The 15,035-nt window shown below is 39.8% G+C and overlaps 1 protein-coding gene across 1 annotated transcript in view; it reads left to right on the top strand.

Annotated features, from left to right (window-relative positions):
- The window catches only part of LIN28B (lin-28 RNA binding posttranscriptional regulator B), a gene marked incomplete at its 5' end in the record, with an annotated part of 96,169 nt that extends 85,067 nt beyond the window's left edge, over positions 1–11,102 (top strand). Inside the window, one exon of the mRNA XM_075341489.1 lies at positions 10,733–11,102. Coding sequence (XP_075197604.1) covers positions 10,733–11,102 — 370 coding nt within the window. The remainder of the gene's footprint in view (positions 1–10,732) is intronic.
- Positions 11,103–15,035: the final 3,933 nt, after the last annotated feature.

The following is a 15,035-nucleotide window of genomic DNA, read 5'->3' as shown; positions in this document are numbered from 1 at the left end:
TAAGTTGCTAGTGTGACTGGACCTTAACACTGGAAAGCCTTTTCTTTTTCGTTGCCTCCCCTCCCCCTCAGGAATGTTGCTTCTTAGAGCTCCTCATTGCTTCCTGCTACTTTCACTTAATGTGTAGTTTTGGAGCAATCATGTTATTGCATGTTCTATTCACAAATGTTTGGGATTTGAATGCTTTAGTGTATGGGTCCCACCTAATACTTAACTGATCTAATAAAGCAAATAATTAAGTGTTGGATTTCATCTCCTGGAAAACCACAAACATGTTGTTTTTATTTGCTAACCATGTGCATTCATTGAATTCAGTACATTTTCTGCTTTGTCTGACCCTCCAAATACATTGTATCCTGCAGATCTAATTGTTGGGACAACATAATTAGCAAAGTTCCTGATATAAATAAATAGTTGAACCTTCCTTATGCCTCATTCAGACGGCCTTGATTTTTATCCTAGAAAAAAAAACACGAATTGTTGGATCAGATTTATTTTTCAGTGTTCGTTTTTACTTTCGGTGTTTCATTAGTGATTTTTACTGATCACATAAAAACCTGTAAAACTTCTTCTATTCGTTACATTAATCATAGACAGCACACAGAAGCCATCCATGTGCTCTTCGTTATTTTCGTGGACCCATAGACTTGTATAGGTAATTTTGAACCATGAATTTGGTCAAAAAACGATTTTTATGTGGATCACTCAAACGGACATTCATGTAGTACCACAGACCATAACGGGTACTTGTTTTTTTTATTGAAAATCGCAGAACTTATACGTGATTCACTGACGTCAGTGAGGCCATGAAGTGTATAGAGCGGTCAGTCAACTCAGTATGTAAGTCCATAAGTCTTCTTTCCCAATGGAAGAAATTAGGCATGGTCCTAATCACTGACATAATGCACACAATTGCAGTGTCCAATGCCTATGATTTAAAAACAAAACAAAAAAGTTTGTATATATGAATATTTATTCTTTTATATTATTTTGAGTTGGACGCCTTTGTAATGAACTATGTAGTAGACTATGCTAAGATAGTTTTGAAAAAATATAGGGACAAATTACAGTTAAACCTACCGTATTTTAGAATATTCTTTGTGAAAATCTTGAAAACAAAATACGCTTGACTATGGTCCGTCGCCAGGGATTGGATGTACAACATACCTAGTATGTAGCTCTGGAATCTCTTATACTTGCTCATATGCACTGTTACCATGTAGATTGTAACAATAATAATTTTGTATTTAGAAATTATGTGTTGTCATTTGTGTTAGTGAAAAAAAAACAAACAATCTCTTGTTACCCAAGCTGTGTTCAGTGGAATGAATGAAGACACTAAGAGGAGTGTCGTGTCATAGAGGATATTTTTAGCCCAATTCTTCTTCACTCTACATCCCACTATATATTCATCTAAATCTGCACCTTATTGTTTTCAAATGGTGTAATGAAAATTTGGAACTGTGGAACTAGGGGGTTGAGCAGCTTTATATATCTATGGTTAGGGGACAAAAATAGCTAGTCCTAGTTGCCACAATGGTGGCTTTGGAGTTCTACATCCTGTCAGTTACAGAAGAAAGAACATCAATGGGGCACAAACCGTCTCTATCAAGTTACATACCACACTGAGTGAGAATCATGCACATTTACAGGTACAAATGGTGTTTAGTCCGAGATCTTTGCTCCGGGTTAGGCTAGGTTCACACTTGCGTTGTTTTGGATCAGTCACAATCCATCGCCTTGAGGAATTACGGTATCCTGCAAAATATTTTGCAGGAATCCAGGTTTTCCCCATAGACTTCTATTAGTGACGGATTGCGACTGATGATGCTGCGTTGCATCCGCTGCGTCGCGGTAAGTCGTTTTTTAACTGGCCGCCGGGCGGGAGCAACGCAGCCTGTAATGTTTTTTGAGCAGCGCAATCCGTAGGATTTTGCTGCGCATGCTCTCTGGCTCACTGCACACGTAACCAAGATACACATCGGGTAACCAAGCAATGCGCTTTGGTTAGTTACCCGATATTTACAGTGGTTACGTGTGCAGGGAGCCAGCGCTAAGTGGTGTACGCTGGTATCAAAGATAAATATCGGGTAACCAAGCAAAAAGTGCTTTGCTTTTAGTTACTCGATATTTACCCTGGATACGTGTGCAAGGAGGCCGACACTTCCCCACTCGGCTCCGCCCCACCCGCACTCCGCATGTGTGCACACACTCACTTGTCCCCAGCCCTGCAGTCCCCGCGGCACTGACGTCCTCAGCGCCACGGCCCCGCTTGGCTCCGCCCCCTCACGCTCCGCCCCCTCACGCTCCGCCCCCTTCGCGCTCCACCCCCGCACACAATGGAGTCCGACAATGATTTCTGTTCTTTGTCATCCGTTGTACAACGCATCAGTCACATGCGTTAAGCAACGCATGTGACTGATGCAAAACAACGGAAATGTGAACCTAGCCTTAACTCTCAAATACAGCTTTTCTGCCTTTCCCATAGTGGTCTGCTTTAATTTTGTTATTTTATCGATCCACAGCTAGAATACACACTATAAATTTATTTAACTAAAAGGTGTATGTATATGTGTATGTATGGATGTATTTGTGATCTATATGTGTATGTAGCTGTGGATGGATGTAATAAGAACACAAATGCAGGTTGACCACTAGGGCAAAGGTAGAAAAGCTGTAGTCAGAGTAAATCCAGAGAAATATCTAAATAATACCATTAATACCTGTGAATGTTAACCATAGCAGTGCGACTATGTGTAAAATATGGAAATTTAGCTGAAACAACTACATGAATGGTGAAATTGTTCAGCTGTCAAGAATTTCTTGACCAAAACCTATAATGTGGGAGTCTTTGTGGCACAGGCAGTGTAGATCTGTATTAATTTGTTGCTGTTAAAGGTATTGCTTGGGATGTTTTCTTTTTGTTTTTAGTGTACATGTTGGATGGTGTCTATCATCCTACTTTGGATTTACAATTTGTTTATTTGTAAAGACTGTGACATCTGTGTCTACATTTTTGCTTTAGCTGCATTATGAACCTTAGTCATACATGGTAAGATCATTTCATTTTGTAGATACTCTAATAGTAACTTTTTTATGTTTCTTGCAGTATTAATGGAATGGGAATATTTTTCATTCTTAGGCTATGTGCGCACTGGGAAATGAAATTTCCTTGCGTAAATTCCGCAGGCTCTCAAAGATGTTATCACCTGCGGAAAAAATCCGCACCAAATTCCGCACCAAAATCCGCATGCGGATTGTCGCGTTTTGTTGCTGATTTGGTGCGGAATTGGTGCGGATTTGGTGCGGTTTTTCCGCAAGCTGTTCCCTGCGTGATTTTTACATTAGATTAGGGAAAACCCGCAGCTACCTGCGGAAAAGAAGTGACATGCACTTGTTTTTGCTGCGGGATTTCCGCAGAAAAACATGCAGCTGTCAAATTCTGCCTAGTGCGCACAGGATTTTTTTTCTCCATAGGATTTGCTGGTGATTCACTGCAGAGATGTTATGAACATTTTCTGCAGCGAAACAAGCAGAAAATCCGCGGCAAAATCCGGTAAGTGCGCACATAGCCTTAAGGCTGCTTTACACCAGGCAATCTATCGTGCGATAGATCGTCGGGGTCACGGTTTTTGTGACGCACATCCGGCATAGCTTGCTATGCCGGCCTGTGTGACACCTCCTAGCGACGCAGTATCGCTCACAAATCGTGAGTCGGGTACTGCTAGTTAGGTTCCATAATATCGTTTAATTTAGTTGACCATCGTTTCGTGGTAGCACACGCCGCTCCGTGTGACACCACGGGAACGATGAGCAGCTCACCTGCCTCCCGCGGCCGCCACCGTCTCTATGTGGAAGGAAGGAGGTGGGCGGGATGTTTACGTCCCGCTCATCTCCGCCCCTCCGCTTCTATTGGCCGGCGGCCGTGTGACGACGCTGTGACGCCGAACGTCCCTCCCACTCCAGGAAGTGGACGTTCGCCGCCCACAGCGAGGTCGCACGAGAGGTAAGTATGTGTGACGGGGGTTACTAACTTTGTGTGACACGGGCAGCGATTTGCCCGTGACGCAAAAAGGACGGGGGCGGGTACGATCGATTGTGAAATCGCACAATCGGTCGTACCGTGTAAAGCAGGCTTAAGGCTGCTTTCACACATTAGTTTTTTTGCCATCAGGCACAATATGGCAAAAACATGAAAAAACGGATCTGGCGTCTGTTGCCGCTGGATCCGTTTTTCCCGCATAGACTTTCATTAGCGCCGGATTGTGCTGGATGGCCTTGCGTTTCATCCGTTTTTTGCCAGATCTGGCAAAATGTACTTGTCCGGCTGCCGGATGAAACGAAAAGAACGTTTTTGTGTCCGGCAAAAAAAAGGATCGCGCCGACGGCGTGTTTTATAATGGAAGCCTATGGACGCCGGATCCGGCGTAATGTGGCAAAAAAACGGATCCGGCCGCCGGATCAGTTTTTTTTTTTTTAACTGAGCATGCTCAGTATCACACCGAATCTGTCAAAAAACTGAAGGAATTGATGGAAAAAACTGATGCAACTGATCCGTTTTTTCACCAGATCCGTCGCCATCAGTTTTTTCGCCGGATCGTGCCTGATGCCAAAAAACTGATGTGTAAAAGCAGCCTTAGAGTAACCGTAGAGTTATTATTTTTTTTTTTCTTCTTTGTAAATCAACAGTACAGGCGGAAATCGGAGACTTTGTAATATATGTTCTCAACAAAAACTGTTTTTCTCCTCCTGGACTGATCTTTCATTGTCAATTAGGTGGTGAAATCTGTCTCCACTGAATACAGATTTTACCTATGAATTGAGGGTGAAGGATAAATCCAGGGGCAAAAAGAAGCAGATTTCTCAGATATGATAATAAGCAACTTTGTAATAGCCTTAGAAATAAGCTTAAGCAACAGGTCAAGAAAAAAACTGTAAAACTCAAAACTAACTAAATTATTAGTTCCATAGTATAAACAACGATGGTATGGATGGTGGAGCGCAAAACAAATATAGACCTGCAAAGGAATAGAGTGACATAGAACCAGAAGTCATACAGATTAATTTCATCTTTATTAGATACATAGAAAACAGGTAAAAACATCTGTAAAAAGTCAGTCAGCCGCACAACAAAACAAGAGGTAAGTATAGCGTGCTTGTGTAAGGTATTCCAGGCCAATAAGCTAGAACGATATAAATACAGTACGTCAGTACAATTATATAAATTAGGCAAGTATAATGTTCATATGAACACTTCTAAACTTGCCATTAAGAGCACAGACCATCAAAATACCTAAATGAGCATAATAAAGGTAAATGGGAGCAACGGATAATAAAGTAGCGTATAATTTTACCTCCTGCAGTTGTAGTGCAGCTGGAGGTCAAAACATGCGCCACCACACCACACCTGATGGAGGAAAAATACATTTGATATATCATGTGTACTATTGATACATTGAATTAAGTTACTCTTTAAAGGGAGTCTGTCACCAGGTTTTTTCCACCTAATCTGAGAGCAGCAGAACATAGGGGCAGAGATCCCGATTCCAGCAATGTGTCACTTACTGGGCAGCTTAGTGTAGTTTTGATAAACTCACCAATTAATCAGCAGTAGATTATCATTAGAAGACTACTTGGCGTGCTGCGTCTTCATGAGCTCTGTATGAGAACATTGATTTTATCAAAATGACAGCAAACACCTCAGTAAGTGACACATAGCTGGAATCAAGGTCTCTGTCTCTACAATCTGCTACTATCAGATGATGGAGCAAAAACCTGGTGACAGATTCCCTTTAAACCCACACAGCTGGAAAACAATTGAAGTTGAAAAGTACGTATTGCAGTGACTGTATTTGGTAAAATTAATCACTGGCTACTATTACCATTGTAAGTTAAAGTTACGTAATTCATGATATTGTATATTTTCTTTTATTTATTTTGTAAATTTTTATATAGCACCATTACTACTACCACAGTGCTTTACAGATGTGACTGTTGCTGTCCCCAATGGGGCTCACTATCTAAATTCCCTATCAGTATGACTTTGTAGTGTGGGAAGAAACCCCACATGAGACTTTCTTACTATAATGTCTATGTTCAAAAAGTGCAGGTCCGCAAACACACAATCTCATCGCCACTACTGCAGGCACTGAGTCATGAATGTCACACATTTGACATTTCTAGAATGACTAGTCCTAAACGAAGTATGTTTTATTAAAACCTAATTTTACGACCATTTAGATCAGCAAAACCAAAGAAATGAGCCGGAGCATAAGATATACATGCAACGTGTAGGTTTCTTGCACTTAGTACAGACAGTGACGTGCCCCCCACCTTATGAGCCAGGCATTTCATTTATAAAGCTTCCCATGGGCAGGTGTCTGACCAGTCGTTCCCCTGTCAGTCCTGCCCTGCCCCATCTACATTGACATCTGTTGATATAATGTGAGGTTTTAATATTACAGAGCATTATCACGATTTGGATACACCTTGTCACGGTGGGATGTTACTAAGTACCCTGGTTTATTTATTTGTATGATTACTATATACGTACGTATGTACAGTATATGCGCATTTTTTTCTTTTTTGGTTTTCTGTGAACATTTTATATATATATTTATTGTGTGTATATAATTATTCATTTATATAGCGATGTTAATTCCACAGCGCTTTACATACAATGGTAACACTGTCCCCATTGGGGCTCACAATCTAGGTTCCCTATCAGTATGTTTTTGGGGTGTGGGAGTAAACCTGAGTACCCAGAGGAAGCCCACGCAAACACGGGGAGAACATACAAACTCCTATATATGTACGTGTGTGTGTGTGTGTGTGTGTGTGTGTGTATATATGTATATGTATGTATGTGTGTGTGTATATATATATATATATCTATATATATATCTCTCATACATACATATAATATAAATTGTATGTATATGTGTATGTATATGTGTGTGTACATAGTGTGTATGTATGTATATATATATATATATATATATATATATTAGTGTATGTGTGTATATAATGTGTATATATACTGTAATATATACTGTAATATGTATGTGTATATAGAATGTATATATACTGTATTGTGTATGTGTATATATACTGTAATATGTATGTGTGTGTATATATGTGTATATATACTGTATTGTGTATGTAAATATATATATATATATATATATATATATATATATATGTGTGTATATATACTGTATTGTGTATGTGTGTAATATAATGTGTGTGTATATATTAGATATATAATATCTCATGAATCTGTTGTGAAACCAGTTATCTATGTATGTGTGTATGTGTGGCCAATGAACCCTCGTACACGCTATTCTGCTTTTCGGTAGCTGTTGGTCCCCATTGTTTTCGTTGGTCTTATATTGGTTGTCAAGTTATTTTTATTTTGTACGTCTTGCCATCATGTAACACCTGTATATTTGGCTTTGCGAATATAGGGTTTAATGTAAATATGCCCTTAATGTTTTATCAGATCTGCACATGCCTTGGAAAAAGATTGATTGCCATGACCAATTATATTTTCCAACTGGCAGCTGTGCTTCTGGAGGGCCCTAGAAGCAGCTGAAGAGAAGTTTCTCTACGTGCTACATGAGCCATCATTAATGCAGCGTCACCTGACAACATTTAGAAATTAGTCATTTTGGTTTTGTCTCCTTTATCCTTTTCCTCTCCACCTTTTGTGTGCCATACACGGAACCAAACAGCTGAGTAAAAGTCAAAACTGTTAATTCTGTGGCTGAATTCTATTAATCATTGTATTAAGGGTTTACACATTTTGCTGAAAATCCTTGATGGACAAAAAAAACAAAACTAAACTGAGAACTGGCTTGATTTGTGCTGCTGGTAAGAATGATTGACACAAAGTGAATACATACTCAAAAGGATGGAATAAATGGCTCCCATCCCCCTCTTAGCCGGCACTCATAAACAGGAGCAGATAGCATCTAAGGCATTGCCTCAGCAGGGAAGCAAATGTGATGGGGGTTAGGAATCCGGAAGAGGACATTGTGCAGCAATTAGAATTTTTGTGTGCAATAATCAGTACATACTTAGAAATCTTCATGCATCAGGTCTAATATGGTTTGTAGTCAAAATGCACTTGCAGCAATAAATCTTACAAAGGTGTGCGCGTTGATTGAAAGAGCTGGACAGCAGGTTTTTGGCCAATTGGTGACGTGAAATGGTTCACTGAATCGGCTAACACTGTGCATACCATAGTGACTGATTTAAATTGATTTGTCCATGGCTGCAGGCGGCACCACTTCTGAAGCCCTTTAACCCCTTTTCTGTTGGAGGGTGGGGTGTTTGTCCAATACCTTTTGACATACATTTTGAAATTTATAAGCCAAAAAACTGCAGCCTATACATATCACATGTATTTGTTCATAAACACCTAGTAGGTTTAATTTTTATTATATAGATATACATTTTTATTTTTGTTTAATGGCCACTGCTAAATATAAAATTAAAAGCAATGCCAAATTCTTCATCCTTCCATTCATTCCCTCCTCCACATTTCATTCTAATGCGAACACATGGTCGAGATATAGTTCCCGCCCCAATTTAATTTTCTACAGGTCAAAAAATATATATTTTTAGAGGGCAATAATAACTTTTATTTATATAAACGCCAACATATTTCGCAGCTCTTTATAACTCAAAGGGCAAATAGAGACCATATCAGACATGACCATAAAACACAACAGATATTACACACACTTTTTTTTTTATTTTTTAACAATTGCTTTTGCCTTCTGAGAATATTGTGTAATTTCCAAATTAAAAAAATCCTTGTTTTGTTTTTTGTTTTGTTTTTTAAAAGAAGCTAATATATACAATTGTGTATGTAGTTATCATTTTGTTTATGCACCATGTGCAATTTCTATTAACCAGAACCTACTTTTTTGGCTCGAAAGAAATGAAAATGTGATACTAATAGTTAGCAATTAGACTGCATTGCTACAAATTTACGGAAACCCAAATCTAAATGAGTATGTCGCCACCTTGTGGCAATTAAATTACTTTTTTTTTCTCCCTTTTAAAAAAAAAAAAAAAAAAAAGTACATGTTTAACAATATCAGGTGAACAATATGCAATCATTTATTTTGGTAAAGTGATAATTGTTGATTTTGGCTTTGGGAAATTAATTTGTGCTTTTAATGCCTGATCTTCATACTTTTTAGTCCTATTGCTTGACTTTCTTATGTGCTAATTAATGTTGGTTAATCAAAACAAAATTCTTCTCTGTGAATTGTAGACAACAATGATATTTTCCGCATATGTGGATCTTCTCTACACAAAGTATCTGTGCCTCATGGATGATATATATATATATACATTTTTATAGTTGTTACTAAATTTAACGTATAGACTATTAGACTTAAAGGGAACCTGTCATCAGGATTTTCCCCTATAAGCTGTGGCCAACACCAGTAAGCCCTTAAATACAGCATTCTGTAATACTATATATAAGAGCCCAAGCCGCGCTGTATGACATTAAAAAACACCTTTATTATACTCACCTAGGGGGCAGTCTGGTCTGATTTGGTGTTGCTGCTCTTGGGTCTGTAATGCGTAGGCGTGTGGAAAGGTCAAAGACCGCCCATGCATGCGCACTACAATACTTTGATCTGCACTCAGCAGGACAGATCAAAGTGTGCATGCGCAGTAGCACAATGGAGGCCTCTGTGTGGATGATGTAGGGTTGTCATCCACACGGAGCTGGGAAGAAGGACAACGATCGCGCGAAGAGAGCCTGCCCGATACCAGTGACGCCCATCGGACCGACCCGCAGGTGAGTATAATAAAGGTGTTTTTGTTTTGTTTTTTTTTTACATTATACAGAGCGGCCTGGGCTCTTATATACAGCATTCTAGAATACTGTATATAAGAGCCTACCACCCTGGTTGTGGCCACAGTTTGTAAGGGAAAATCCTGGTGGCTGGTTGCCTTTAAGTACCAGGAAGGGGATAAATGGAAATCAGTCCATAATCGGTTGTTATATATTGCTGCTGACAAAAAGTGGTGTAAAGATACAGCAATCGTACGGTTTGTTCTTGGTGATATGGGCAGCCTAGTGGTTAGCACTATGGTCCTGTTTTTTTCAGGTACTCGCGTTTCCTCCCACAACCCAAAGACATCCAGATAGGGAATTAGGATTGTGAGTCCCAATGGGGGTAGTGATATCAGTCTGTAAAGCGTTATGTAAATTTAAAGGTAATGGCTCCCCTGCTACCTCATCTGAGAGCAGCATAATGTAGTAGCAGATACACGGATTCCAGTGATGTCACTTACTGAGCTGCTTCCTGTCATTTTGATAGTCACTGTGTTGTCTGCTGTAACCCCACCAGTTCATCTGAACCCAACCCACACCACTGATTAGCAGCTCTCTGTGTACACTGTACATGGAAAGAAGGCTGCCAATCAGGTGTGGGGGTGAGGTTACAAAGAGCTCATGAGTATGGAGGACTATATGGCAGCTGGTTTACTAGTCCTCTAGTAATAATCTCCTGCTCATAAAATGGTGATTATATCAAAATTCCAGTAAGCTGCCGAGTAAGTGACACATCACTGGAATCCGTGTCTAATTTGAGATCAGCATAACATAACAGATTCCTTTTTAATAGTGCTGTAAAAGTAATATAAATGACAAAGGTTGAGTATTGAACCGTAACTGATGTACCTTGTCTTTCCTATTTTACAGATGCTACAACTGTGGTGGCCTAGACCATCATGCTAAAGAATGTAATCTACCTCCTCAGCCAAAAAAGTGCCATTACTGTCAAAGCATAATGCACATGGTAGCTAACTGTCCCCACAAGATGGTTCCACAACATCCAGAAGCCTCTCAGGGAAGATATGAAGCAGAACAGCAGCCTTCGACTTCTGCTTTTCAATGGGAAGGAGGAGGGGCTTATGGCTATTCATCTCCATCATATTCTCAGGAGGGAAGATCAGAGCACTCAGAACGTTCAAGCAGGTCACCGCAAGAAGCTTCCTTAAGTAAGATATCTACATCGCCTGAAGAACAAAGCAGAAAGGGGCCTTCTGTTCAAAAACGAAAAAAAACTTAGCTTCGTCTCTGTGTTTCCCTTAAACTTGCCTTTTCTGGGAAGTTCTACCTCATATAAGTACAGGGGAAGTCATTTCATTATTCGCAACTGACCTGGAATTTTAACTACTGTTGAGGAACTGTGAATTTAAGGACAAAAATAATCTGCAAATGGACAAATCACTCCAAGCAAACTGACCATGCAGGGTGTTATGAATTGTACCTCATTTTGTGTGTATGAATGTGTGTGTGTGTGTGTACATCATGGCTACAATTTCAAAGCAGAGTATATATGGACGTATGTGTATATATATATATATATTCTCAACAATTTGCATTCCTAGCACCCGTCAAAGTATGAAGCAATATTCGTGGTTCCTTTTTTTAAAACATTTTTCTTTGGAACACTCCTATTTATTTTATCTTTCTGCGCAGTCACATTTGTGATAAATGTTTAGTGTGTTTTTATGGTGTAGATGGATTTAAATCCGGCACCTGTAGTATTAAAACTGCCCAGAAATGATTTTTGCTTTGATTTTATTTGCTTTTTTTTTTTTTCTTCATCTACTGGAGAATGTGACTTAATCAAAGCAATATTGTCGGCTATGTATGATGTAAGCATACTGGAATAGTGTTTAGCCATGAGAAATGCCAAAACATACACCAATATTTGAAGTGCTGCGCTTCATATAATGTATGACGTGCGGATGAAGTTAAAGGCCTTTCAGCTCTCCTATTTGATATAAAGACAAGAGGACTATGGGAATAGTAGTCATGAGGTCATGGGATGACCAATTCAAAATGACAACAATTACTGCTTTTTTGCAAAAATATAACAAATATTTTATTAATATAATCAATAGCAAAAAAGTGACATGACACAATAACAACAGCATTAGACAAAAATCAGGCTTCAACAAGGAGATGTCACTGACGCAAAAGGACCAGGAGTCCACCGTTCATTGGGGAAGCAGAGTCACCAAAATAATAGGTGGGATATGGCCAGACAAACCAAATGGATAATGGGCCCAAATAAACACCAATGGTCCGCAATGCGCACACCTATTATAGTGTGCACCAAGAGGGAATAACATACATAGGGGGTCCAATATCCGGAAAGTCGGACCATTTACCACACCGCAATTATAGCAGAGACAAGCATTAGTCAAAAATGCATCATATTAACATAAACAAAGTCCCTGTGCTGCACTCACCCATAATGAGGAAGGTAGAACCCGAGTAAAACGTGCCCCGACGCGCACGTTTCGATGTCTTCTTCGGGGGGCCGTGGTGAGCAAATAGTTGTATTTCCCATAAAATGGCCATTCTGGGAGCCTTTTCTGCATTGCGCTGGCCTTCAATTATTCCTCCTAAAATGTATGAATCATTTGTCAAGTAGGTGTTACTAATTGGAGAGGGGTGTCTCCATACAGTCTGACATTGTCCAATCAGTGCTGCAAGTGTCAGACGTCCTAGTGGCAAGGTGGTACCGCCCATGAGGAATCCAGAACAATGCAGTATATACAGAAAAGCTGTTCCTGAATTATAAGTCATGGGAACTACAATTATTTGATAAGAGGCATGTCAGAAAAATGGATAAGCCCCCTTTTAAATAATGCAGTATCAAGTAGAAGAGTCTCTGGTTCCCATGTGGGAGTCCACAAACCTGTAATACTGTATACTGCCGTTTGTGTCAGCTGATATGAGTGAAATCGCACAAGCACATAATTTTTTTTTGAGTACATACCATAATGTGTACAGTGATTGTAAACACTTCCATATAAACACTTGTATAATGTGTTAATATAAGCACATCATGTTGAAGCTGTTACATAAAAAACTGCCTCATGCGCAAGATAATCTATGCACATTATGCCACATTACAGCTCATGCAAACTCACACATGCCCTGCATAACGTCATATGCTTTAGCTCCAAAACTAGCAGTGGCAAAATGAAGACTTACCTACAGCAACCAAACAATAGGCTATATGTATGTGTGTATATTTACAGTGTTTATATGCATATGTAACACTTTCAAAGACAAGCCCAGTAATTAGAGTTGAGTGAGTAGTACCTAAGGCCTAAACCACACGGCGAGAAAATCGGTGCGAGTGGAATGCGATAAAACATCGCATTTCACTCGGACCAATTTTAGCCTGTGTGTCAGCACACATGAGCGATTATTTTCTCAGCCCTAATCGGACCGAGAAAACAATCGCAGCATGCTGTGATTGTAATGCGAGACTCTTTTTTTTTTTTTTTTTTTTTCTCTTGCATCCATTCAAGTGAATGGGGCGAGAGAAAACTCGCACTACACTCGCGGTACACTGGTGTACCGCACGTGCAGAGCGAGAATCGCAATAGCCAACTACGGAGGAAAGAGGGAGAGAAATCCCTCCCTCCTTTCCTCCGTGCCAGCCCACCCCTCCTCAGTGCTGGCCCGCCCCCGCAGCTGAGGTCAGCTCGCACAGTCGGACCTCAGATGCAGGGATACTAGCATGACACTCTGCTCCCGCTGTGCTGCCAGTGCGAGCCGAGTGTCTTGCCAGTATCGCACTAGTGCCCCCTGTGGCCCCGGCCTAACTATTCGTATTCACTGTACTCATAACGAGTACAGTCTAATACTCGCGTATTCATTCGCAATAGAGTGTGCAATGCAAGTCAATGGGGAAAAACTTGCAAAGTAACGAGTAACCCGAATGCCGTAGTATTCGTGCGAGTAGCGAATGGTGCAGAATTCGGGTTACTCATTACATTGCAAGTATTCCCCATTGACTTGCATTGCACACGCTATTCGGAACAAGTACGCTAGTATTAGACAGTACTCGTTATGAGTATAGTGAGTACAAATAGTTAGGTACTCGCTCAACTCTACCAGTAATACCGTTACATGGCCAGTCCATTCTTCGGTTACCAAGTAATCAGTGTTTGAATTTATATGCAAATGAGATTGTAATCCTAGAGCCTCCGTCACTTCAGCTCTATGCCCTGCCCAGCATCGCCTTCCTCCTACTTTACTGATGTCTCCTTTTTGTCTAAAGTTAAGAGCAAGAGGAGATGGATCTGGGTGGAGCATAGAGCTGGAGTGACAGAGGCTACGAACAGACTGACCATGTAAAATTTTAACTAAACTTGACTTTGAAAGAGCTACATGCACATATATATATAGTTTTTTGGGAGTGAAATCCTGCTGACAGATTTCCCTTTTATTACAATGCCTGCATATGGACCAAGGGAAATGTGCCTTCAGATAGATGTTACAATCTTTGTTTTTAATCTAATATTTTACAAATCATTATCAGAGCAAGTCTTTCAAATCCATATATATATATATATATATACTGGCATCATGTGAGATGTTTGTGTTACTGTATTTTAACTGATTGCTATGGCACAGACATACGATACACTTTATTGATCCCATGGGAAATTATGGATTGAACATACTGAAGAGTCTTCTGGTTGCTGTATGTAATTCTCTTAGAACCACCTCATCTTTGCAAATAGTGATTTTGGTACCGGACTTGCATCATATACATTGGAATACCTGGCAAGCGGTTAAGAGACCCTACCTCAGAAACACCGCTGCTACTGGTGCAAAAGTAAGAGGTGTTAAATAACCCTTAACACTTCAAGTTTCATGTCTGGCAGAAGACTCATTTGCCTTTTCCAATAGTGTGAAACTTATACAAATTGGCTATCACTTCTTTTGAAAAAATATTAGTCATGCCACATGCTTATAAAATTCATATCAGTAGACACTGACACTATACACTATAATGTGTATCCATATGGAGCGAGCTAGTCTTGTGTCCAAAACATATTCCTTTAATGGGGGTCTTCCAGACTACTTGAATTACCTATCCAATTGTTAATAATTCTTAGGCCGGTTTTGGTCCTGACACTGGTACTCTCACCAATCAATGAAATTTCTGGGATCCACATCCATCTAA

This window comes from Anomaloglossus baeobatrachus, chromosome 3, assembly GCF_048569485.1.
Source record: "Anomaloglossus baeobatrachus isolate aAnoBae1 chromosome 3, aAnoBae1.hap1, whole genome shotgun sequence".
Classification (NCBI taxonomy): Eukaryota; Metazoa; Chordata; class Amphibia; order Anura; family Aromobatidae; genus Anomaloglossus; species Anomaloglossus baeobatrachus.
This window is presented reverse-complemented; position numbering and strand designations above follow the sequence as displayed.